This window comes from Poecilia reticulata, chromosome 19 (assembly GCF_904066995.2).
Source record: "Poecilia reticulata chromosome 19, P_reticulata-male-v2, whole genome shotgun sequence".
NCBI lineage: Eukaryota > Metazoa > Chordata > Actinopteri > Cyprinodontiformes > Poeciliidae > Poecilia > Poecilia reticulata.
The window spans coordinates 20,730,067-20,753,790 of NC_088848.1; the positions used below are offsets into that span (position 1 = coordinate 20,730,067).

Here is a 23,724-nt window from a genome sequence, read left to right on the forward strand (position 1 = left end):
CTTTAGATGAAAACAAATGTTGGCAAGACAAGACTGGTCTGATTTTTGATAATCAGTGAGACTGGTTCAGTTATGACTACAAATATCTTTTAAATTAGCCATGAATAATATCTGCCAGCAGGAATAAAACATGATTTTTTAACAATTGTTCTCGACTTAAAACCCTTCAAAACTTTCAGCTTTTAGAAGAGTACATTTTCACCTTTCTCCAGTCCAGCTTGATTTTATATAAGGGTTTATATTTGCTGATCTACTAACTACTAATTTATTTAGTAGGTTGGTTTTTTACCCTGTTGGTACCATAAAAATCTAATAATCATCTATTTTTCTACAGAATGCAGAAACACAATTTGTCCCAGAAAAATCTGTAATTCCAGTCTGCTACCAGAAGATGGCACCAACAATTCACAGGAAGAATCTGACAGAATTTATTCTTGAACACAATTTACAATATAAATAATTGCAAGATACAAATTACAAGACCACAAGTTAAGTTATTTCCCTCTTTCAGATTCAGAAAAAAAAAGAAAACTGTCATGTACACAAAAAGTGCTTTACTCATCAGAAAAGAATAAACACGAAGGCATCTTTCTGATGCATCTGAAGAACAAAGCCACGTGTCTTTAAACTTGAAATCAACCGTCATCCAGCACTGATTTGACAAAGATCCACTTCATCCGTGGAAAATACTCAGCTGGAGATAAAAGCTGAAAGAAACATTCCTTAAAGCGAGGAAGCTTCAATACTCCAGCTGTTCTCTTCAGGGATTCTGGTTACAGGTTCATCTCATCCACTAAGAGGAACAAAAAGAAATCTACAAACATATAAAAACTGAAAGACTCTAGAAACGATCGTAATGGACATTAATAATTCTTAAAGCCGGTCTGAAAGCAGCTGCCAACGCCTTGGCTTTCATTTCAGTTGCCCAGCATTGTGAGTCAAATTTGAATTGTGATCTGATTCACGACAAGTGAATATTGTTTGTTTTAGGAAGGATATGGGCATATGCCATGGGATCTAGCCACATCTGATGAGTAGAGGTCTGCTGTTGGTCTCCAACAGGAATGTAGAAGAAACCTGTTCTGATAGAGGATCTGCCATTCAAACAATAGATATTTCTGAAGTATTTTCATGAACTTCATACTGAAACTCCCACAGCACTCCAAGGCTACGTTCAAACAGCAGCCTGATCCAACCCAAATCGGATGGTTTTTTTGCCCGTATGCGACCCACGTCAAACACCGCCATCTCAACGCTCCAATTCAGATACTGTCACCCTACAAAACATCACATCTGTTCCACATGTGGTGCTAAACCAGATGTGCATCAGATTGTTTTCACGGCATCCACAGACTGAACGGTCACGTCGCATTTTATCCAACTTTGATGTCATTCTGGTGTCTTAATTCTGCAGCAGAAGAAGCCAGACGTGGTCAACTTTGATGTAAGCAATGATGGAAGATTTGAATTCGGATATTACGAAAGACGTGTGCATCAGGAAATAGCATCTCAATCTCACCGCTCTTATTCCTGACTCCACATCCAATCGGATTCCTCCACAGACGTCGCACTCAATGCTCTACTAAACGCCGTTGCCTTTAGTTGTGACTTCTTTCTATTAACTTACTTCATCCTGTTACGATTCTGTGACAATACCGTTGTCTCCCTTTGCAGAATAATTTGAAAATTGATCCATAGATGGCGCCATAATATTATTATTACCTCGGTAAACGGTGCGCTGCTGTTCGACGTCTTCATTAGAAGTTCTTTTTCTGTGCAGGTGGGTCACAAACAGTTCACATTTTAGTCTGATTGCGGCCCCAATTCATTTATGGTACAAGTTCTTTTCGCAAAAAGAAAAAAAAAGGACTTTCAAAGTAAAAAAAAAAAAATTGATCAGTACCTGCTGTGTGAACGTAGCCTAAGCTTTAAGGTGATGCCGACTTTATTCCAGTCTATCCTACAGGTTACATAACGGCAGGTAAAGTAAATTAAGTGAAATGTAAAAGTCATTTCCACTGAGGTTAATGAAAGGGGTTTGAAATCAGACGTTTTTTATTACAGTGAACCTTTACACAGAATACCCAGTTATTTACTTTATGCCCATAAAAGTACACTCATAGCATTTGAAGCCATCATAAATAAGTTGGACATCTCATGAAATCCCCCTCTCTCCTCTGTGTCGTTGTGATAAAGTGCAGAGTACAGTCTTTTGCTGATGATGCGCTTCTTTACATTTCATATGGGGTCAAAATTACAGAGAAACTGGATGTGTTTAGTGTCGAATCTCATCACACGTCTTCAAATATGAAATGTAGAGCACATAAATACGGACGAAGGCTCAGATCAAGTTTCACACATATCAATAAAACAGGTTAGATACTGTACAAGAAGAGGACACAGTGACTTTAGAAACGGCTGATTAGCTGCATCAGTGAGTTTGATCCGATTCTGTCGATTTGATAAACTACAACATCATGACCACCGAATTCTGCCACAGAGCTCCCAAAAGACAAAATGAGTTGTCATTTTTAAAATATGTACATCACATATGAAAATCTGGGCAACATAGATTCTGCAGGCAGTGAACTGAGCTGAAACATCTGTGTGTGTGTGTGTGTGTGTGTGTGTGTGTGTGTGTGTGTGTGTGTGTGTGTGTGTGTGTGTGTGTGTGTGTGTGTGTGTGTGTGTGTTTGTGGACATGCACAAGTTATTTTACATTCACAGTTGCAGCAGATGGGTGAGTTATGGGAGATCAGGTTGGCCTTGTAGTCACTGAGAAAGTAAGAGGGTCATTCCCAGGCACACGCAAACTCTAGCTTATTGTGTAGTTTAATGATAATAATAGTATCAATAATAATAATAATGATAAGATCCCTGCTTTCTTTCACTGCGTTCAGTACCGACATGATCAACACACCGGGTGCGGTCTAGGTCCGGCAGCAGCCAGCGACCCTCATTTCTTTGTCCACGTATTCCTGCAGCTGGAACTTTGGCTCGTCTGGTTCCTTCATGGTCCGGTGCTTCAGCTCTCTGGTGATCACACACACACACACACACATGCACGCACACACACATGCACGCACACACACATGCACGCACACACACACGCACGCACAAACGGAGTCAGAGAGAACACAATTAATGTCCGACTTGTGTGTTGGTAGGTTTTCTGCAAAGATCTCCATCAATTGTAAATTTTCAATAATCACAAGTTGGTGGAAAAGCAGGAAGTTGAAGGAGTATGTGATTTAAGGGTAAATATGAGCTTTAAAAAGAATAAAAGCACATGTACTGTATGACTAAAGTAACTAAATATATTCAAAAATAAAAGGTTGAAAAGCAATATTTCTAAACAGTTATATGGAAGATGGATACACAAACAGTCAAATAATTTGGGATATTCTTAGATGATTCAGATAAATATATACATATTTAGTTCAAATTTATGTTTTGTATCCAAGATATTGGTTTAATATTTACTGTCATATGTATTTATGATATAACGGTATATTGAAAAATAGCATAAAGGGGTTGGAATTAAAAAACAAAACATGTAAGCTACTTATCACTCCTTTTCAAACAAGTATAGTAAGTTAGGAAAAAATACTGAACACCTTCCACATTTATTCTAACACACTCACTCAATTTCCTTTGGAATCAGTCAAAGACAGCCACTTTAATCTAACCAGACTACATGTAGGTTTTATATGTGAAATCTGCTCATTTGTCTCAAAGGAAGTCTGTACTTCATCTGGATTTATGGTGGAATCGTTTCTAGGTTTGAAACTTGTTTTTCTTTATCAAACTGTAATTATTTCCACTGTCGGTTAAGTTTCATGACCAAACCGTTTTAGGGGAAAATGTCTCATCATGCTAATACAGCTTTAAGAACTTATTTGCATTAAAACAACTCTACTGAATGATTCTTCTTGATCCTAAATTGTGCTGTATTGACTGGATGTGTTTCTGTATATGTTGCTTAATGCATTAAAGTTAATGTCCTTTTGTAGAATGTTTTTCATTATAGTCTAATTTATATTGCTTTGATTATCTATTTGGCCTTCATTCTGTATCTGTATCCGTCTATTTTTGGAGTTATTTTTATTCTGAACCTCTAATGTGATCTCTTTGCTAAACTCCCTGACCTGAATGTATTGGCTGTAAGGTGGTGCAGCAGTGAATCAGTAAGTTAGTTAAAATATTGAAGTGGTTTGTTGTTTAGTGGTAAATAACAGCGATGTTCTGCAGGCCGTGTGGTTCTTTGTGCAGGATTCAGCGGCTTGCATGAAATCTCCCCTCGTAATTCTGAGGCATAAAAGCGATCTGGTTATTCTAACAGAAAACTTTTCTCCTCTGTTTGCATCTCTTTGTACCATCTGCGTCCCCTATGATCTGCTTTGCTGTCATTTTGAGCTTCTTTCATGCTAGATTTGTGTCTCATTAGGAGCCTCCGCACTTCCTTTATTGACCTGCCATAAAAAAAAAAAAACGTAATAATTTCAAACTAATGGAGCTGATATGCCACCACCTCCAGAACCTTTGAGCCCTCCGGGTCTGTATTTGGCGGCGCGTGCCAGCAACCCACCCGTGGTTACCGTGGAAATTAGCTCATTAAGACGCAGGAATCAGGAGCTTGATGAGTTTTTAACCTAATATTGAACAGGAGTGCAGGATGCTTTTGTCGACACAGAAATGAATGTTTTGATTACTGCTTTAATATTAGAGCAGTATATTAGCTAAAAAAGTGAATAAAAAATAGGTAATTTATTCTCACTAATACACACATTACATTCCCCTGCTCTGTTTTTGGTTGCTTTCCCAACCCTAACGCGATCAGAGCGAATAACAAAAAGTGACAAAGTGGAGATTTAACTGTGACAAAACAGATGAGCGATCCAAAGTTATGAAGCAGCAAACATGAGCTGGAGGACGAGGAGATGAACGGATCAGATTTGATATTCTGTATTTGCAGAAGGATTGTGTGCCAGACAGCGAGTCTATTATTGGCAACGTCTCAGCAAGCCGGCCTGTTACCATAACGAGGCTATAAAAGGGAAACGGCTCCCACACAAACTGCCTGACATTATACATTAAGAAAAAAAACACACACAGCTGAAATAGTACCCTCTGTGCTTTTGACTTATTTTTACAGTTTGGTTTGTGTTGTTCAATTAATCTGAAAAATAGAGTTGGTTTCTCAACTCAAATTTTGTTTTGCACTTTGCTTATACAGTAAAAAAGGTGCACAATTTGGTTTTTACATTGTTACCGTTTGTCACATTAATACGACGCCTATAAACTGTCCAAATTCATTGTAGATTGGAACAAAATCATTCAAGAAAAGAAATAACCATAAAAATCCCCACTGACTGGTCAGAAGTTTGATGATATATTAGACATAAATTAAAAAGTATCAGTATTGGTGATACGGGCCTGTGTTTACTTGGTATCGGATCAATACCAAAATACTCAGAATCGCACACCTCTGGAAAATGAGAAACTTATGAGTCATGGAAATTTTTTGAGAAAATCTTTCTTCAGAAATATGAACTGTGGATGCCGACATTAGCATATGCTGCTGCAACATGCTAATGTTTAGCATTGACATGCTATTTTAGGCTTGAGCAGTTTTGCTGATAGGCTAACTCCTTTTAGCACAACTTCAACACAATAGTCTCTTCCAGCGTCCAATCAGATTGTTTTTTTGAAGCAAAATTAACCCTCAGTAGACCAACATAAGCAGCTTTATCGTCCATCGCAGATCTTGCTAGTGCATCAGATTTATGGGTGTACCAGAAACACTCAAATACAAAAGGTTCCAGAACTGATTACTTTAAAACATTTTAACACGTTGAAATTGTTTTGAGTAAATACGGTTGCACTATTTCCACTCCTGTGAGCTAAATGTTTTCTTGTTTGTGTCTTATTACAAGTATTATTAAACATAAAAAATCTGAGCAAAAGTGGCATCTCCTGTTCAAACTGTTTCCATAACAACCACTAGACAGTGTTTACAGACCAAACATGGACTTTGATCAACGTTACTGAATAAATGTAGAGATATTAAAATGTTTCTACACTTTAAAGCTCGATATTAAGCACATTAAAGTTTTTAAACATCTTTACCATGACAACCATAACATCACTCCCATATTCTGTCCTGCTGTTCTTTAAATTTGAGTGTTTCTGTGAAAAGCCGTCCAGGCATATTAACAGGCACCAAAGTGTTCTGAGGAGGAGGAAATACGACTTTTAATACTGGTAAGAATCCCAGTGGTTCTCATGCTGCCCCCTGGTGGTGGGGGTGTTTTCTGGTCACTACTCACATTAATCCCTAATCACTAAAGCTCCTTTATTTTCTGTGAGCCAGGAGGAAACAGCAGGATGATTTCCATGGTTTTGCTTCAGCTGATCTGGAATAAATACTTGTACAACAGCAGCAACAAACGAGCGTTTTCTAAGAAACTCAAGATACCATTCGACTTGGTGCGGCTCATGCTGGGATTCTGTGTTTGCGTGACTCACTTGGCCGCAGCGGTGAAGGCCAACTCCACATTCAGTCCTGATTTAGCGCTCGTCTCCATGAAGGGCACTCCAAACTCCTGCACAGGAAACACGACTGCTTTTAGCATGCCGACGGAAATCTAGTGAGGGGAGGAAATAACCCTGGAAATGATTAGGTCTTTTATTAATGCACACTTCGTTTGATGGTTGGGGTTTAAAATACCTGCAGAGGCATGATGGAGTTGGAAATTAGCGGCAATAACTCAACCTCTTTTTGAAAACACGTCGATATTTCTGGCCTTGAGCCATTTTTCGCTTTCTTTCTTTCTTTCTTTTTTTTTTATTTCCAAGCAGAGTCGATGAAAAGTGCTCCCAGGTACAGAAATATGATTTTGTGGAAGCGAAAACAGTCTTAATATTCCAGCTGAGAACGACGTCCCGACATCTGCAGAGGTCCGGCCAGATTTCCTCCCCATGAATTCAAATTTATCCTCAGAGGTTCTCTGAGTGAAACGGCCGGGGTAATTCATTTAGCAAGGCGCCACCATTTATGATAATAACAACATTATGCAGGGCTACCAAATGTGTAATTTAACAGAATAATCAAGAAATGACACACAGACTAAGGACGGAGGGCGTTTGTGCCGGAAGACGGCGCAGAGCAGAAGCTCCTGTGTGAAGTAGAGAAGGTTCACCTTGGCCAGTTTCTCCCCTTCCTCTCGCTTCACCATCCTGTCATGTGTGGAGTCGACCTGGAAAACACGACAACATGCGGTTGCTCTGATGGTCTCAGTGCCGACACAATGTGAGAATAAAATGCAACTTTTTATTTTATTTTAGAAAATACCAAACATTCTGTACGTGTAACTGGTGCAGATAAATACATGTGAATAACACCAAATGCAAAATTTTATTTCAAGAATTTGTCTCAAAACTCCAAAAATGTATTTCACATAGAAATTTTTTGTCATTATTTTTGGAATATTTTACAAAATACTAGAATTTAAAATGATCTTTCAATTTCTAAGCCACAAAGGATAATTGCTGAAGAAGATTGGTGTTCAAAGCTGTGTGGACAGCTTGTGAAAAGTTCAGTGGAAGGAAAAAACACTTAAGATTCAAAATGTGTGAATGTAGCAACAGTTAGAGCATTAGGAGCCATCACTCATAGGCCTGCTGCAATGAGCAATTAAAATGAGTTCAATAATTTCCATTCTGATGACTAATATACTTTGAAGGGGAATTTTGTTTAGAGACTTCATAATCCATTTTATTTATGGTTTTTGGTGGTTTTATTGTAAATATTTAAAATGTCTTCCAGCTCTGGCGTGGTATGTCCTGTACAAAATTAAGGTTTTTGAGAGAGTGAACCTGCATTATTAAGCCATAATTATTAATAGTTGAAAATATTACAAAACAATATTATTGTTTATCACTATAATTTATTGGTCAAGTTATCATCAAGCAAAATGTGTTTCTGTATTTGTTATTTGTAGCTTATACCCACAGGTGTCTCCAGGACGGAAGCATCTTAGTGAGGCTCAGGTTGCTCTGTTGCTGTTTGTCCATTTTCGAGTTAAGGTCAAATTTCCATCTCTTTTTCTAATCAATGTTCCAGATCTTTAGAGTGGAGAGGCACAGAACAGACTTTCTTTAGGCCCAGTGTGAAGTTTACACAGCAGTTTATGGCGCCCTCTGCTGGTGACGCTCTACCGAGTTTGATCAAATTCAAAATGAGTTTAGACGTTTTAAGAGAGCTGGATGCTTTGCTCTGATGACAAGCTTTCATTTTCCAGCTGTACCTGCTCACTTTGCTTAAAGCACCAATTCCTGAGCGAATATAGTGTAAAGCAAAGGTGGACGTTAATCGTACTGTTAATCATTTATCGTGATACGCTTCTTATCATGATAAGAATTTGGATTTATCGCCACAATAAATTCCAATTAATGATTTAAATAAATAAACTAGAGAGTTTTTTAATACTCAGTCGCTGTGTTGTTGCTCCTTTTGCACTGTTTGGTCACCCGTTTGCATTCACGGATCCGCCTTGGTGCTCCCATTCTCTCTACACCCTCCTCCTCCTCCATGAGCCTTCCCGGCCACCCTCCGAGTCCATCTGCCCAGCCATCTCATAGTGTTGCCAACAAGGCCTCACCTTGTTGCCCAGCAGCATGACCACAACGTCCTGCTGGGCGTACTCGTGAATTTCAGTCAGCCACGCCTGCGGATGAAAACAGAGCAAAGATTAGGGGAAGAAATTAAAAAGGGAACAAAAGGATGAACCGGGGACGACAGACGGAGACAGCGGTGATGAAGAGGAGAGTCGGGGACGAAGGCTTGTGTGAGAGAAGATGGATTGTTTCATGAAGGGAAAGACAAAAGACGCATTTGTTCTCTGATCATCAGCAACTCGTGTGCTTTCTTCTTGTATCTCGGTCCATCCATCTCCTTCCAATTACACAGTTCCTTTGCTCTTGTTTAGTCTTGGGTTTCCCTCACTCACAGCTCTCTCTAGAAAATATCTCATTTATTTGTGGGCTGTGTTCAACCTTTAGGTGCAACCTTTTGAAATGCAATACGAAGAGTAACATAACTGCATACTACTAACCCACAGAAAGTAATGACAGATTTAAGTCTAACAGGACTGGCAAAGACAAGACTGTTGTTGTATCTCCAGACCTAATTAGTATTAGTCCAGTTCTTCGGCTTGTATGACATAATTAAATTCACGTGGAAAAATGAATAAATGCACTTGGAAATACTCCACTGCACCAATTAAGAGATGGGTGATGTGTAAGAGATGAGACAGAACAGGATGGCAATGCAAAGAAATGAGTAGCTATGGCAACTAGCATGTCCAAGTTGCTTCAGCCTCAATGGAATTTTGCGTTTTCTCTTGAACTTGTATCCTGCTTAAACTGTGCTTCTTGTGTTGACCTTTTATTTTTTAAATACCATTTCCTGCCTTTTTGTTTTCCTTCTCATCAGGTTTGGAGACTCCTTAGTGTGGAGATTATTGAAGATATAGGATGCATTTACACCAGCCCTGCTTAGTCCGCTGTAATCAAACTCTAGTTTGTTTGCCTAGAAAGTCTGGTTCGTTTGGGGAGGTATGAACACGCAAGTGAACTCTGATGCCGGTCAACAAAGTGAACTCTGTTCTGCCTACAAACCGAGGTCTCTGTCTGATTGAAATGAACTCTGAAGCAGTTCAAATTGCAAGCGGACTGGAGACCACTCCAAAAGCAAACCACACCGGCTGAAAATGTTGCCGTTATGCAACCCAATAGAACCAAATCTACTGGACTATCAGGTGTGAAAACACCCTCAACTTGAATCCAAGTACTGCTGATGTTAATTTTCAATGTGAAACAATCTTAGGGAAGTTATCAAACTTGTTTTGTACAAAACCTTGATATATTAAAACTATCTGAAAATCCAAAACAACAACAAAAGGAAGTGCAGTCAGCATGAAGCCCACTCTGCCTCTGCAACGCTTCCAGCTACTGACTAAAGACAGACATTCAGAGATTGATCCCTCCTACTGCGGTAGGAAATTTGTTTCTGCTCGGGGGGACTTGCAGCAGGGTTCTGGTCAGTTAGGAAATACCACCCCATCACTCTGCCTTAAGGGGCTTTCAAAATAATAATATTTTCCATGTTTGAAGTTTTGACAACATGAAAAGTCGAGTTTGAGCCAATGGCTTCTGGAATCCTGAAAACTTTATGCTTTCTTTCAGCGTTTATTTGCTGTACTTGATATATTATTGATGGCCAGGCTGTACAACAGTTAACAAAAGGCTGGCTTTTATGACAGATGATGAAATAGATCAGGGGTGTGTTGAAGCATGGATATGTGTAAAAGTTGCAGGATGGTATTTTTTGAGGAACGGACTTGGACATCTCTTAAATAGACGATTTCAATACATGTATCTGACTCTTAAGTTACAGAACCAACTGCAAATTCTGAAAGTTATTATCAAGTTAACAGAAAACACTTAATTGATCAGACTGACCAATCTAGAGCATCATTCTGTGGTGAAACCTTAAAAATACGTCTCCAAAGTTATAACTTAAAGTGTCTAGAAGAGTGGATGAAAGCGCCGAGATAGAGTCACAAAGTCATATAGCAAAGCTACGTTAGACCTTTAGAGTGCAGGTAGTTTCCATCATGACTGCATCATTCAATTGTTTCTAGAAACTAAAAACCAGAAAGCTAAAGTTGGCAGAATATTTACCAATTAAAGACGCAGTGATCTCACTTCAGTTATTTATACACAACGTGTTTTGAAGTGTAAGAAGGTAAAATATTCTTTGGTCTGTTTGATCACAGAAAACAATACAGTGCAAGATTTTACATGTTTCTTTCCACTTTCACAAATCTAAAAAGGTGTTTAATCTAAAAAGATTAAACACCTTTTCCCCTTTTCTGCTTTGTTTTAACCTTTGTTTCAATAATTAGTCCTAAACAAAGCTTCTCAGTGGATTTTTTGCCATCTTGATTACAATTTCTGTGTCCAATAATTCTATTTTTAATAATAAAAGATTGAAACACTGAAAACTTCACATTTTCTGCTATTTGTTCTTTGTGTAGCTAACTTTCCAGCTGCTTTCTGCTTGCATAACCAGTTCAAGCCAGATGCCAGATGCAAATAAAAAAATATGACATTAAGGTTTGGCACCAGTTAAGAACCAAAAAAAGATTTTCTGGAAGAGTTTTTTTTTTTTTGTTTTTTCAGCTGCATCCTTGGTTGAACAATGTGTATTTTAATATGTCAGCCTTGGCAATACTTTCTACTGATGATGAGGAGGAGGCAGGGATGAGCAGCAGTGTGTGTGCGTAATGTTTAGGTTTGGGTTCACATCCAGCCAACGATTCCATGTTTACCTGAAGCTGATTAGGGAGCAATTTGACAGTTTGTTGGCACGGTGGCGAGAGGTGCAACAAAATTAAACCCAGAGAGAGAAAAAATTCTACCTCAGGATGCCAATTACTCTGACAAAAATATGGCCCAATCATCTCACAGTGTTATTTCCTTTAAATAGCTGCACTGAGCTTTTATCAAAGTTCTGAGGAGAAACTAAAATATCTTTTTGAACTTTAGTGATGTGTGAAAGAAGGACAGACATCACTGTGGTGGAATCTTAAGAGAAAAGAGAAATATGCAAAACCTTTCCTCAGCTCAGCATTTCCAAGACGCCATTTAGTGCCTTGAAAAAATAATCAGACCTCAATAAATTCAATGGATTTTATGTCATAGATATATATAGTGATAGATTAATACAAAACAGTGCTAGAATGTTTAGTGGAAGGAAGTCATATATAGTTCTTTAAAATGTTTTACACTGCAAATACACAATTTTACAAAGTGTTTTTTGGTCTAGTTTCTAATGCAAATATCTTAGTACGCATAAAATAAGACGAAACTAACTTACAAGTGACTTTTCAGCAAGATATAGCAGACTTAAAACAACCTCCTATGGCGTCCTGAAAAGTAACTTTTAAGTTATTTGCACAAGAAACTAGACCAAAAATACTTTGTATAACCTTGATGCTGAAAGGAGTTGCAAGATTTTACTGCCATGACAATAGCTAAACAGTTTTATTTTCCAACTAAAATATATTTAACGGAGTCATTGACAAAGTTCACACCAGATATCGATTATGACCCAAGAAATCAAGAAATATTCTCCTTCCAGCAGGACAACTTTAAACTATCTAAGAGGATCTATGTTTGGATCTAGTTCGGACGCCTCCCTCGTGAGGCGCTCCAGGCTGAATGGATGGATGAATGGAAATGCAATCATTTCCTCTCCACACTTACATCAGAAGCTGCTTAAAAGGAGGAAAGGGGCTTAATTTGTTATTTTGTGTTCCTTGAAAGATGGGCTTCTTCTACTTAAAACTATCTGAAGGATAAGATATTAAATAATGAGTCCAACGGGATCCAAGAGGGCCCTGCTAAGGACTTCATTAACTTTCAATCTTGTGTAATTTTCTGTCCACGGATGATGATGAATAGTTTGATTTTCTGTCGTTATCCTGTTAATCCCAATGATGTGCGAGTGTGGGTTTGTATAAAAGTCAAGTTGGAGTCTGATCAGGATATGCTGGTTTCTATTAAGAAAAACAGAAGTATTCTGATTGATAACTGGGATCGACTGGAACCGATGTATGCTTTTTTTTGTGAAGTGCTTTGAGACGACATTTGTTACAAATAGGTGCTACATAAATAAACTGAATTGAACACAATCTGGAACATGGAAGTTGAGCATTCTCTGGTAAATGTTTATAGCAATCACCCAGCTTATATCTACCACACAGTTGAAAGAACCATGTGGTAGATTCCCCCTGCTGTGGGAATAAACCACAGAAGGTTCTCGATCCTTCCACCTTTCACGCTTCCCTTCAACAAACAAAAACCTGAGATCTTTTATTCTACCGACCAAACGACAGGGGAACAGACCTCAAATCTGTGTTATCCGTTTCAGCTCTGCCGGTTTCTGAGTTCTAACACTGAACAAAAAGCTTCAAACACAACGTCTCTCTTCCAGATTTGAAGGCTAAGTTGCTCTGGGCCTATTGTTCTCTCCATCTCCTCCATCTTTAAGTACATTGAAAGCAGAGTGCTCTACTGGATGATGTGCAGTCCACTAAAATGAAAGAAACACTCAAATCAAGTGGAGACAGTGAGCTGAACAGAGGGCTGCCGTTACCATTTCAAGCATCAATAAGCACATATTGACTCTTGCTAGCAGGGAGCAGACGCAAACATATTTTATTGCTATTGAAAGAAACAGGAAAAAAGGTCAGAGCTTTCTCTTAAAAACAGGTTCTGTATAGTGTACACACACAAACATACGCACACTTGTCTTCCTCCAGTGTTCAGTGTGTGAATCATCAAAAGAAGAGCTCTCAGATCAGCAGTAATCCCTCCCCCCTGTGTGCAGGTTTACAGTATCCCGAGAGCTTTACATCGTTTCATTACACTAAGATCAATGGTGCAGAGCCCGACCCCACAGCCCCCAACAGCACACAGACCTGCCAATTACTCACGCAGCCTTTAAAGATCCTGGCAGCTTGGGGGCGGATTAGGTGAGAAGTGGAGGGGGAAGGAACCCCAGTTTGGGAGCTGAAAGTGATCCGACTTCAAAAGGACTAGCTGTCGACACGCGGAGTCAGAATGCATACGGTATGAGGCGGGATGCACTGAGGACACGTGTTCGGCCGGGTTTACATGTGATGCTTTGTGACTCGCTGTCAGATTTGGGACGTTTGCAAGGCTTCCAGTTCGACATGTTGACTTTTGAGCACAGACAGAGCAGAAAAAGAGAAAGAGAGAGGGAGGAATGGCCAGACGCAGTCAAAGGGCTGCAGTACTCGACCACCTTGCTGCAGGGTCTGACTACGAGTGATCTACAAAGGCTTTCAGGTGTTGCCGAAAAGTTCTGTTTAACTAATTAAAAAGTTACTGCTGGCCAATTGAGATTTCAGGGGTTTCTAGAAGTCAGAAATGTGCATATTGCTACAAATCCTCCATCTAACTCCATCTACTAAAATGGGATCTCAATGTTCACCCAGTTAACATTTGGCATACATTCATATTCTGAGTTTTCTATATCATATTTGTAGCACCCTTTTTGTCTCATCCTAGTGAGCCCCATTTGGTACTGAAGCAGGACCCAATCCCACGCTGCATTCATCAACTTGCCAAATATGGTTGAAGTTATACATACAATCTCCTCCAAAATTACTGTTAAAGAATCAATACAGAAAATAAATCCAAAAGCAAAAAAATTCAGGAGTGGATTCGACTCCTAAAGATGATTTAGGTTTTTCACTGTTTAACTATTGAGTTAAACTACCACTTGTTTCCCATTAACATCCAAATTCCTTCACTGAAGGGCTCATCATCTGAGCTACTGCTGCCATCAACTTAACATGGTCACATCAACAACGGCCCAGGCTTTGAGTGATTAACACAGTCTCTTTCCTAGACAAAGGACTGAGATTTTATGGCAACTCAGTAAAAGCTCAGCATTTAAATGAATACAGCAGATAAAAATATATTAATATGGGCTGGCATTCCCAATAGCTGTTAACAATAAGATGCTAACATCCCATTTTTACCTGGCCACCACCTAGAAACTTTAATACAACTTGGTATTAACACTGCATGACAGAGTCTGGAGTGTTTTAAGTGCGGCACAGACACTGCTAGATTTCAAACCTTTGACAATTGGAGTAAGATAAGACACTGACATTTGCAAGAAGAGTCATGTTGAGAGAATCTTTTCCATTAACCACTTTGCAGGCTAACATTAGTTACTTGAAATAGGCACGGACAGCTAAAGGTGGAAAGTGCAGCTCAATGAACACAACTATTCTCTTTTAGGCTGACTGAATACCAGTTGTGCCATTGGCAGATATGTCAAAGCACAGGCCGGCTCCCGAGACCAGTTAGGAGAGCGTGTTAGGAAAACCTGGCAGTAGTCATGGCCAAAGACTGCACCAGGAGATGGAGTTGGGTGGTGTGATAGGTTGTATATAAAGCTACATCCAAACAATCTTATGACTTCTTGCAAAAAAAATAAAAATAATAAAATCTGGACCGGAAATTATGTAAATATCGCAACTGACTGGCAAGATCACCTCCCCAGGAGATGCCCTGCTGGTGGTGTAAACATTTCTGCCTGCAGCTGGAACGGAGTTTGTGTAGCAGAAAGTAGTTATGAAATGCGTGAAAGCAAATGTCTGCAATCATTTAGGCCGTTTAATCTTATGACAGGGAGCACTTAAATGTAACACCATGCGGAGAAGGCATTCAAAATGCAAAGCAGCAAAACCTTTGCTGCCAATAAGCACCACAGACTGAGAGGACATCCTGTTCTCTGTAATGGCTTTTTGATACAGAATGTGAAACTGCTAGTGATTTAGAAAAGAACTGATTCATAGTTGTTATGGTGAGACCCTGATCACATCTGTATATGTTACAACCCTGGGAAATGTCTTTCTTAAAAGCCTTCACACACTTGCTTCATGGTACGACAGCAACAGCTGTTTGCCAACCCTGTTTGTAGATGTGATTGAGCGACGGTGTGAGAACTGAGGCATCTGTGGTTCTCAGGGTGTCACTTTCAGGAAGTTGTGGTAAGATTTGGGTGGACCGCTATGAGACCAAGACGTAGAAGGGATGTTACTGACAAAAGCTCTGAAGAGATTAGTCGAGACTGAGATCAGGACAGCACTGCAGGTAAACAGCTTTTCACGTTTGATATTTTACATTTCATAATCAAGTGTAAGCTTGATATATCTTATTTATCTTATTTTAAGTTTGAATTTATGACTATGAAAGGAGTAAGTGCTCACTAAAATGTGCTGTCAAAAATGCCATCACATTTTTCATAACATTTGTTGAACATGTTTCTACTGATCAATTCTGCTACACTAGTTTTTTTTAATCAGGAGAAGTATCATATATTTGTAAAATGTAAGAAAGAACAAACTTTAAGGAAAGATCAGCATCAACAAAGTTAATGTAATGAATCAAATGGATTTCTTTAAAACCATTTTAGAGTATATAGTAAATCTTTTTAACTTATTGGTTCACTGTGACTTAAAAAGTCACCATGAACCTTTTATTAAAACGGTTCTAAAATGTTATTCATTTAAAGAGAAGCGTTTATCTACGGCATGTCATTTCTCATTAGGAAAGGTGTGGTTTGTCTGATGTACAATGTTTAGGACATGTGTTGCCACTCCTGGAAGAGTTCCTGTTGTGAAAAGTCAGTGGTTTTGAAACTTATTTTAACAAGTCCAGATGGGTATCTGCTGTTCCTCTTTTTAGATGCAAAACATCCTGAACACACCCTTTCCTTCTTCTCTGTGTTTCTACTCAGAGTTCTTTACACATCAAGGTTCCACTCAACTAAGCAAGATGAAGAAATGCTCCACTGCTATTAATGGTAATGGAGATATAGCCTCTGCTTTTCACAGCTCTGCTAAAATGAGAGAAAAAGTGTGTCATGTAAATACAGTCAGCATCAGAGCACAGAGCAGAGAGAGACCAGGGCCAAGATGTCCAACAACACGCAGCCACGTCCCCAGAGAACGACAGAACTTGACGGTCTTGACATCCAACGTGAGCTTGCGCTCTCATCAGAGACGCTGGTCAGTTGACTTCTGTAAATGCCAGACACCGCCTGTCATCACAGTGAGGAAGAACAAGAAGGAACCTGACCCTCCTCAGCGCACTGCTTCCTTTCTGCGACTAGAGACATCCTCGCATTCATCTTTCAAGCGATACTCATGCCCCACCATTGGGATCTTTTCATCGACGTCCTCTTCTTCGTCCACCTCTTCCTGTTGTTCCCCAACTTCTGTTCCCACATCCGTCATCATTGGCCCAGATCCTTTAGGATGGAAAATACAACCCAAATCCAGGTCCAACTCCTCTCAGAACCGCACCAAGAGGCTGTCTCTGCAAATCCCTCTCCCTACTCTCCCTACTCCCCGCTCTCCAAACCCGGAGCCTTCGTCTCAAACCAAACCTGCACTTAGACCCAAACCTTCCCGCCGCCACCACTCAGAGTCCTCTGCCTTCCTGAAATCGCTCGGGAAGACTCTGCCTGTGCTGACTCTTGAGCAGCTCCATGCCGTGCATCTCCGGCGAGTTAGCCTTTCCGATGAATCGGACGACGTCTTTGATGAGCCGGGTCAAAGCCAGGGAAGGGTGACTGCTTCACCTCGAAAAATACCGCCCCCTGTTCCAGAGAAGACGGCCATGGTCAGGAAAATAGCGCAGCTGATTGCTTGTTCGCGGCAGCCTCGCAGGCCGGTTACAGCCAACATCAACAAGATCACTGCAATAAAGCCAACGTCTGAACACTGGCAGAATAAGGGCCATAACAACATGTGTGCCACAAAAATGGGTGAGTCGCACATAGAAATAAACTTTTACAATCTTGTAAAGGATACATTTTGTTACCCAACGCGTAGTTCATTATTATTTATTAATCAAGCAATCCGTTTCTTTATACCCATACGTAATGGGTATAAAGAAACGTGACAAAATCCTTAGTGTGCTGGAAGGGCAACACTCTGATGGATCCCCACTTTAAGCTAATTTCAGCAAGATAAAAACAGTTTAATTAACAATTTCATAATATAGCATTAGGTTGGTCACCGTTTTCTCAGCTGAAGAAACATCTGTGTTTGTATAAGACAAGGGTGCCCAAACTCCAGTCCTCCAGAGCCATCATTAAGTACCTTTTAGATTCACTTCTGCTCCAATGCTTGTATCACATTAGCAGTCATTTAGCTCTGCAGAAACCCTGTAATTAGAATTTCATTTAATTTAGGTATAAAAAATATGTTTGTCGATGCTACTGGTGATATCAGAATATGAGGGTTTATGAGGGTTGTAGCAAGGTATGAAGTGTTTTACTTTGACGGCAGCATAATCAGTAACACCTCTGAGTTAAACTTCTGAATGAAGAATATTTATTGTGAAATGCACACTGAGAAAGCTGCTTAAAATCCATTTTACAGTCAGAGTTGAACATTTGAAGACGCTGTTACAATTTTGGAAGTTTAATGTCAGTTTCCTCATCCACAAACATCACATTATCCTATAAAGTCAAGCTTTTTTGGAAAAAAAAGAAATAAATAAAAAATTATAAATGATGCATGAGGCAGTATTTTCAGTTTGCCCCCACAACAAAGTGGACAGCCCAGAGTGTTTTTCATCCTGATTAACTTTCAATGATTTTCTTTAGGATGTGAAGAGAAGAAAGAGACGGCCTAACACTTGAAATCAATGCTAACAGCATTAACTTTCTTTCAGCCGAGCTGCATCTTGATAACATCTGCAACAGGAACAGGTGAACTCCGCGTTTCCCCGGCCGTGAAATGTGAGGAGATAACTGAAGAGTCTCCTCCTCAGCTTCACAAATTACGACCACAGAGTGTGACTCAGAGAGAACAAAGTGTCCCCGAAGACAAGTTCAGTCAAGTTTTTCTTTTTATGGTTTTATGCTCTAAGGACTAATATTGTTGAAATTGTTGGAAACAAAAATGTCTCAGTACTTCAATATTTCGCTCCCTCCCTCCTAAAGCATCTGTGCCTTCTTACAATTGCAGTCTGTGTTTTGTTTGTGAAAATTATTGGTGTGACTGAAAATGTTTGTACAAGCCCAGGTATGCAATTACTTTTGAATTAAACTTTGTAAAATTTGTTTATATGGAATTACCTCATCTGAGTTGAACAAAAAGTCTGAAACAAAGATAATGAGGCATCGTGATTTAACTACTGTTTGTGGACGTCAAATCATGTGTGTGAAAAACACAGCAAATTCCCTTTATCATTAAAAACAACATGGACATGAGAATAGTGCATTTACCCAGCAAAAATGAGCTTTTTATGAATAAGATTTCAAACTAAATCCAAATGTGCACAACCCGAGTTAACAATAAATTTGACATTGCGCTTCCTAGCGGGATACAATTCTTCTTCATAATGTAATAGGTTTGCAGCTCTGGGAGGTGTAGATAACCACAGAAATGTTATTAACACATTAATCCTCATCCACATTTTAATCCCTGTACATCCAGGACCCACTAACCCAGAGTGGGTGATAAGATTGTAAAGAACCGTTTTATGGAGAAGAAACTTGTTAATAAGCGTATGAAGCTATCTGTTGCCCTGCGGCTTCCTCATAAAGTGACAATGAAACTTTAAACAAGCTTCAGACGCGGTTATGTTCAAAACCTCTACTCTGACAGAAACATCTGAGGGGGAAAACCAGTCTCCACCTAAATACATATGCTACATATATTGCAGCTTTAAAGTGAAGCCTGGAAGATTTCCTTCGCTTTTCAGCCTCGTCACCAGATATTTTAGCTTTCATTGGTGTGGAAACGTATTTGGAACATAAAAAACACGGAACAGTGGTGAAGTGGATACCTCTCCAAAGTTACCAGGGATGCACCGATATGACAGTTTGGGCCAATATCAATATCCAAAATTAATATTGCTGTTATGGTAAATAACCAATATTAACTGATGCATACATTTTATGAATGTTTCACAATCCTTTAGACAATTAAAAAAAACAATAACACTGACTTCATCACTGCTTCAATTAAACTCTCCACAATCCTACACTGCATCACTGTCACATGACCAACCAAATGAGGATGCACAATACAGAGTTCTGTTAATCTACTTGTTTTAGTTTAAATAGAGGTGAAGATAGGATAAGATAGGTTGAGGAAGAAAAGAAAGCAAGGTGCAGAAGTTAAGACACAGCATGTGACTCGGCTCCCATCAGTCACACATCCCAGATGATTTGCACTGATGTTACAACAAATGACCAGATAGAGCTAGAAGACATTAAACTAAAGGTTTAAAGGGGCAGTATTCCCTAGAAAGCAACAGAAAGGCTTTTACTAATGTAGTACTTCAGTTGTTGACTGTGTGTTCTGTCTTTTTTGTGTCTTTATGATGTAAAGCACTTTGAACTGCTTTGTTGCTGAAATGTGATATACAAATAAACTTGATTTGATAAAAGCCAAAAATGGGAGAAGTTGCAATGTTAACATTAATGGAGGTCTAAAAACAAAAGCAGTAAAATCTGAATTAAAATACGTTGGGTTTCCTTCAGGTGTGAGTCAGATCGGATCGGGCGTTGAATTTTCTTGGCTCGATGGAAACTATTGAAGACGCACACACTCTGGTGGAAAATATTTTCTGCTTTTAAATTCAGACAAAACAGAAGTCGCTGAAATTAACCATTAGCAGTGATTGTCCAGGACCTGTTGAGACGAGATGGCAAAAAGAGGTGATGTTAAATTCTCCAGATACTGATGTGAATACACTGGGTTTTTGGGTTTAAATACATTTTGTGAGCTGCAGGGGCCAAACAGATGCTTCATGCTCTGCATCACTTCCTGCAGACTCCAACCAGCATGCTGCTCTCTGTCTGCAGGCTGAAAGCCAAGTGAGGAGGTTCTGTTGTTCATTCAAAATCCTACTGCACTGTCACTTCTCATTGTTGGCACTTCAACGACTAATTTACTTCCCAGACACCTTAATCACCATGACAATCATGATGAAAAAATAGTTCCAAATTTCTCCTCCTTCCGTTTTCGTTTGGCTCCTGCTACTTAACCTGCCAGGGACCTCAATCTTTTCCCAGGTGTCTGTGGGATCATTTTAAAAGTTCAGTCAGCTGCACTTGCATGCTAAATAATAATAAAAAAAGTATTTTTGCCATAATTAGTAATGAGAACAGATGTTAGAAAGTGCCACAAGTCCCGTCAGCAATCACTGTGAAGCAGCACAGCATCCTAATAATGTAAAAACAGAAAAGGGGCCAGGAGAAAATCTTGGCCCCTTTTCACTGATTGTTTTATCCTGACATCCAACAGAGACGTTTCTGCCGTTTCCTGATTCCTTCCATGTTTATTTTAATTCTAAATTAAAATAAAATCAGAATATAAAATTACACATCTGAACAAAATTGATCAGTGTCAGGTTAAAGTATAAACTCCCAGTTAAGGATTCTCAATTTTTTTTTGTTACAACTACAAACTTTAATATATTTTGAAGCTGCAGTACGCAACTTTTATTAAAAAACAAAAACAAAAAAAAAATATTTGTTGAAACTGTCACTAGGGCTGCACAGTGGCGCAGTTGGTAGAGCTGTTGCCTTGCAGCAAGAAGGTTCTGGGTTCGATTCCCGGCCTGGGGTCTTTCTGCATGGAGTTTGCATGTTCTCCCTGTGTATGCGTGGGTTTTCTCCGGGTACTCCGGTTTCCTCCCGCAGTCCAAAAACATGACTGTCAGGTTAATTGGCCTCTCCAAATTGCCCCTAGGTGTGTGTGTGTGTGTGTGTGTGTGTGCATGGTTGTTTGTCCTGTGTGTATCTGTGTTGCCCTGTGACAGACTGGCGACCTGTCCAGGGTGAACCCCGCCTCTCGCCCGGAACGTTGGCTGGAGATAGGCACCAGCAACCCTCCTGACCCCACTAAGGGATAAGGGTGTCCAGAAAATGGATGGATGGATGGAAACTGTCACTATGTTAACACTGTTATGAGACAGAATCTGTGAAAAGAATAAATAAAAAATGTTAGTGTTCTTCTGCCTTCTCCCAGTGCTAATTAGAAATAACCAATCAGAGCTAGAAGGCGGGTCTTAGCGCTGTCAATCACCCTCCGTGTGACCTGCTCATTCCCTCCGTGACCTGTCCTGCTGTTTTTCATGTTTTCTCATTAATGCTCCCTGACCAACATTTAATGTCTTAATAGAACAGCAATGAGAATATTCTCTTTTTGTTGCTTCTGAAGGCAACTGAATTGAACAGGATTTTCTTTATCAAGGTTATCAAGGTAAGAGGAGCAGAATACAAATGCTGGCTATATCTCTTCCCCATTAAACATTAATTCTGCAAACTAAACATCATAATGAGTTAAAGTGTTAAGTTGCATTTTTTCTGGTGGTTTAATTTGAAACAAGAAGCAAAAATACCACATAAATTCACAGATCATAAAAAAACACTGTAAAATGCATTTCATCTGTTATTTCCTTAAATTTATTTGCACATTTAGAATCATGTTGACAGCGACTGAGCCACTGTCTTGCTATGTTTTTTTTTCTGCTTTTTTATTTTCTTTTTTTAAATGCAGGCTGCAGTGACAGGCACAGACAGCAAAAATCGCTACTTTTCTTATGCCATGACACCTGGAAAAGAAGGACTGCATGACATGTCACATAGTGTGAAGCCACATTTCGGGTCACCAGCGTGCATATGTGGGGAAAACAGGGCAAGCTTCCACCTCTGATGTCTCGCCTGAGAATAACACTCCATTTTCTAAAATGAATAAACTTGTTTATTCCAGTGTTCTGACTTCAGACACCTGGATTCCTCTGTATCAGGGGTTCTCATACTTAATGTTGAAACTTCTAATCTTATTTCTTGATAAGAGCTTAGGTACATAACTAGAAAATACATTTTGATTTGACTGATTGTGCTCACAAAGCAATAGATGGATGGCTTTATGTGTACAGTTAACAGTGAAGCATAATGGGAGCTTCAATTGGATAAAAAAATTTAAACTTAAAACATTACAAATGTAACGTCTCATGCCTCAACACAAAGTGGCTTTCTTTAAACAAGAATTAAAAAAGTATAAAGAGCATAAAGTGCAAAAAATGGAAAAGTTTCCATGAGGCACTGACTGCCTCTGTTAAGCTAATGCTAATTTGGTAAAGCTAATGAGCTTTAAATGGACTGCTCAATGTGCCGATGGCAGAGAAACAACTTACCATCCAGGAAAACGTTTAATCAGCAGTCTTGGTTTCAACGCTAACTAGCCTCAGCATTCACGGCAGGCAGTTTTTTGGAGCTTGCTGTAGCATAAAATGGCAAATGCTGAGGCTAGTTAGCAATTAATTCAATGAACTTAAAGCGGAGAAATAACTTTCTGTTTAAGGAAAACTTTTTATCTGGCTTCATTGGTGCCAATGCTAACTAGCCTTAGCATTCACGGCAGGCTCGGATGTGTGGAGCTAGCTGCAGCGAGGCAGAGAGCCAGGAGGAGGGTGTGAACAGTAGCAGGTAGGAGGCAGAAGAGCCTGATGTTTTCACAAATTATCCATCTCATGTTACACTATCACGACATAGTGACAGTTTTAGCAAATATTCCTAAGTTACATAAGGTACAGAACTGTCTATTTTTATAAGCAAGATTAACCGTGAAGCTGAAGCCAGTCTATTCTAGAAATTATACTGCAAATTGATTTCAAGTAAATAACCGAAACTTCCGAAAAAGTGTGAGTGAGCTGGACAGATGGAGTCCGAGAAGAAATAACGAGACGTAAAGCGGGACAGGAGGAAATCTTCTTCCACCCAGCGGGGTGAGCAGCACGGGCTTAACACGCTGAACACGCTGACGCTTATTAGTCTGCATGAGCGCGGGACGGCACATCATGTGAGCATTGTGTCAGAATTTGTTTACCCAATATGTGCATGAGTTTGCATATGTGGGTGTTCAAACTTCTCTGCTTGGTTTGGCAGCACAGTCAAGGCAGAAAAAAAAACACAAGGTTAGCATCAAGACTAGACACTCTGAACCTGATCCCACCTCGTTATCCCTGTTACAGCTCACTGAGAGGCTTCTGTGAAATGCTCAACATTTCTAGCCGCAGGGTTTT

The 23,724-nt window shown here is 39.5% G+C and overlaps 2 protein-coding genes across 3 annotated transcripts in view; one reads left to right on the forward strand and one right to left on the reverse strand.

The window, feature by feature from the left end:
• Window positions 1-404: 404 nt before the first annotated feature.
• Window positions 405-23,724, reverse strand: part of rab26 (RAB26, member RAS oncogene family) — an 86,492-nt gene continuing 63,172 nt past the window's right edge. For both annotated transcript variants that reach the window (XM_081601034.1, XM_008437961.3), the window contains 4 exons: window positions 8,664-8,729; window positions 7,203-7,259; window positions 6,529-6,605; window positions 405-3,033 (listed from right to left, as the gene is read on the reverse strand). In XM_081601034.1, the coding sequence (XP_081457160.1) occupies window positions 2,931-3,033; window positions 6,529-6,605; window positions 7,203-7,259; window positions 8,664-8,729 (303 nt within the window). In that variant the 3' untranslated portion in view covers window positions 405-2,930. The remainder of the gene's footprint in view (window positions 3,034-6,528; window positions 6,606-7,202; window positions 7,260-8,663; window positions 8,730-23,724) is intronic.
• LOC103482049 (uncharacterized) lies at window positions 14,837-20,698 on the forward strand. The gene is made up of 3 exons (XM_008437960.3): window positions 14,837-15,762; window positions 16,409-17,440; window positions 18,355-20,698. The coding sequence occupies exons 2-3, from the start codon at window positions 16,447-16,449 to the stop codon at window positions 18,393-18,395; spliced, it is 1,035 nt and encodes a 344-aa protein (XP_008436182.2). The 5' UTR covers window positions 14,837-15,762; window positions 16,409-16,446; the 3' UTR covers window positions 18,396-20,698.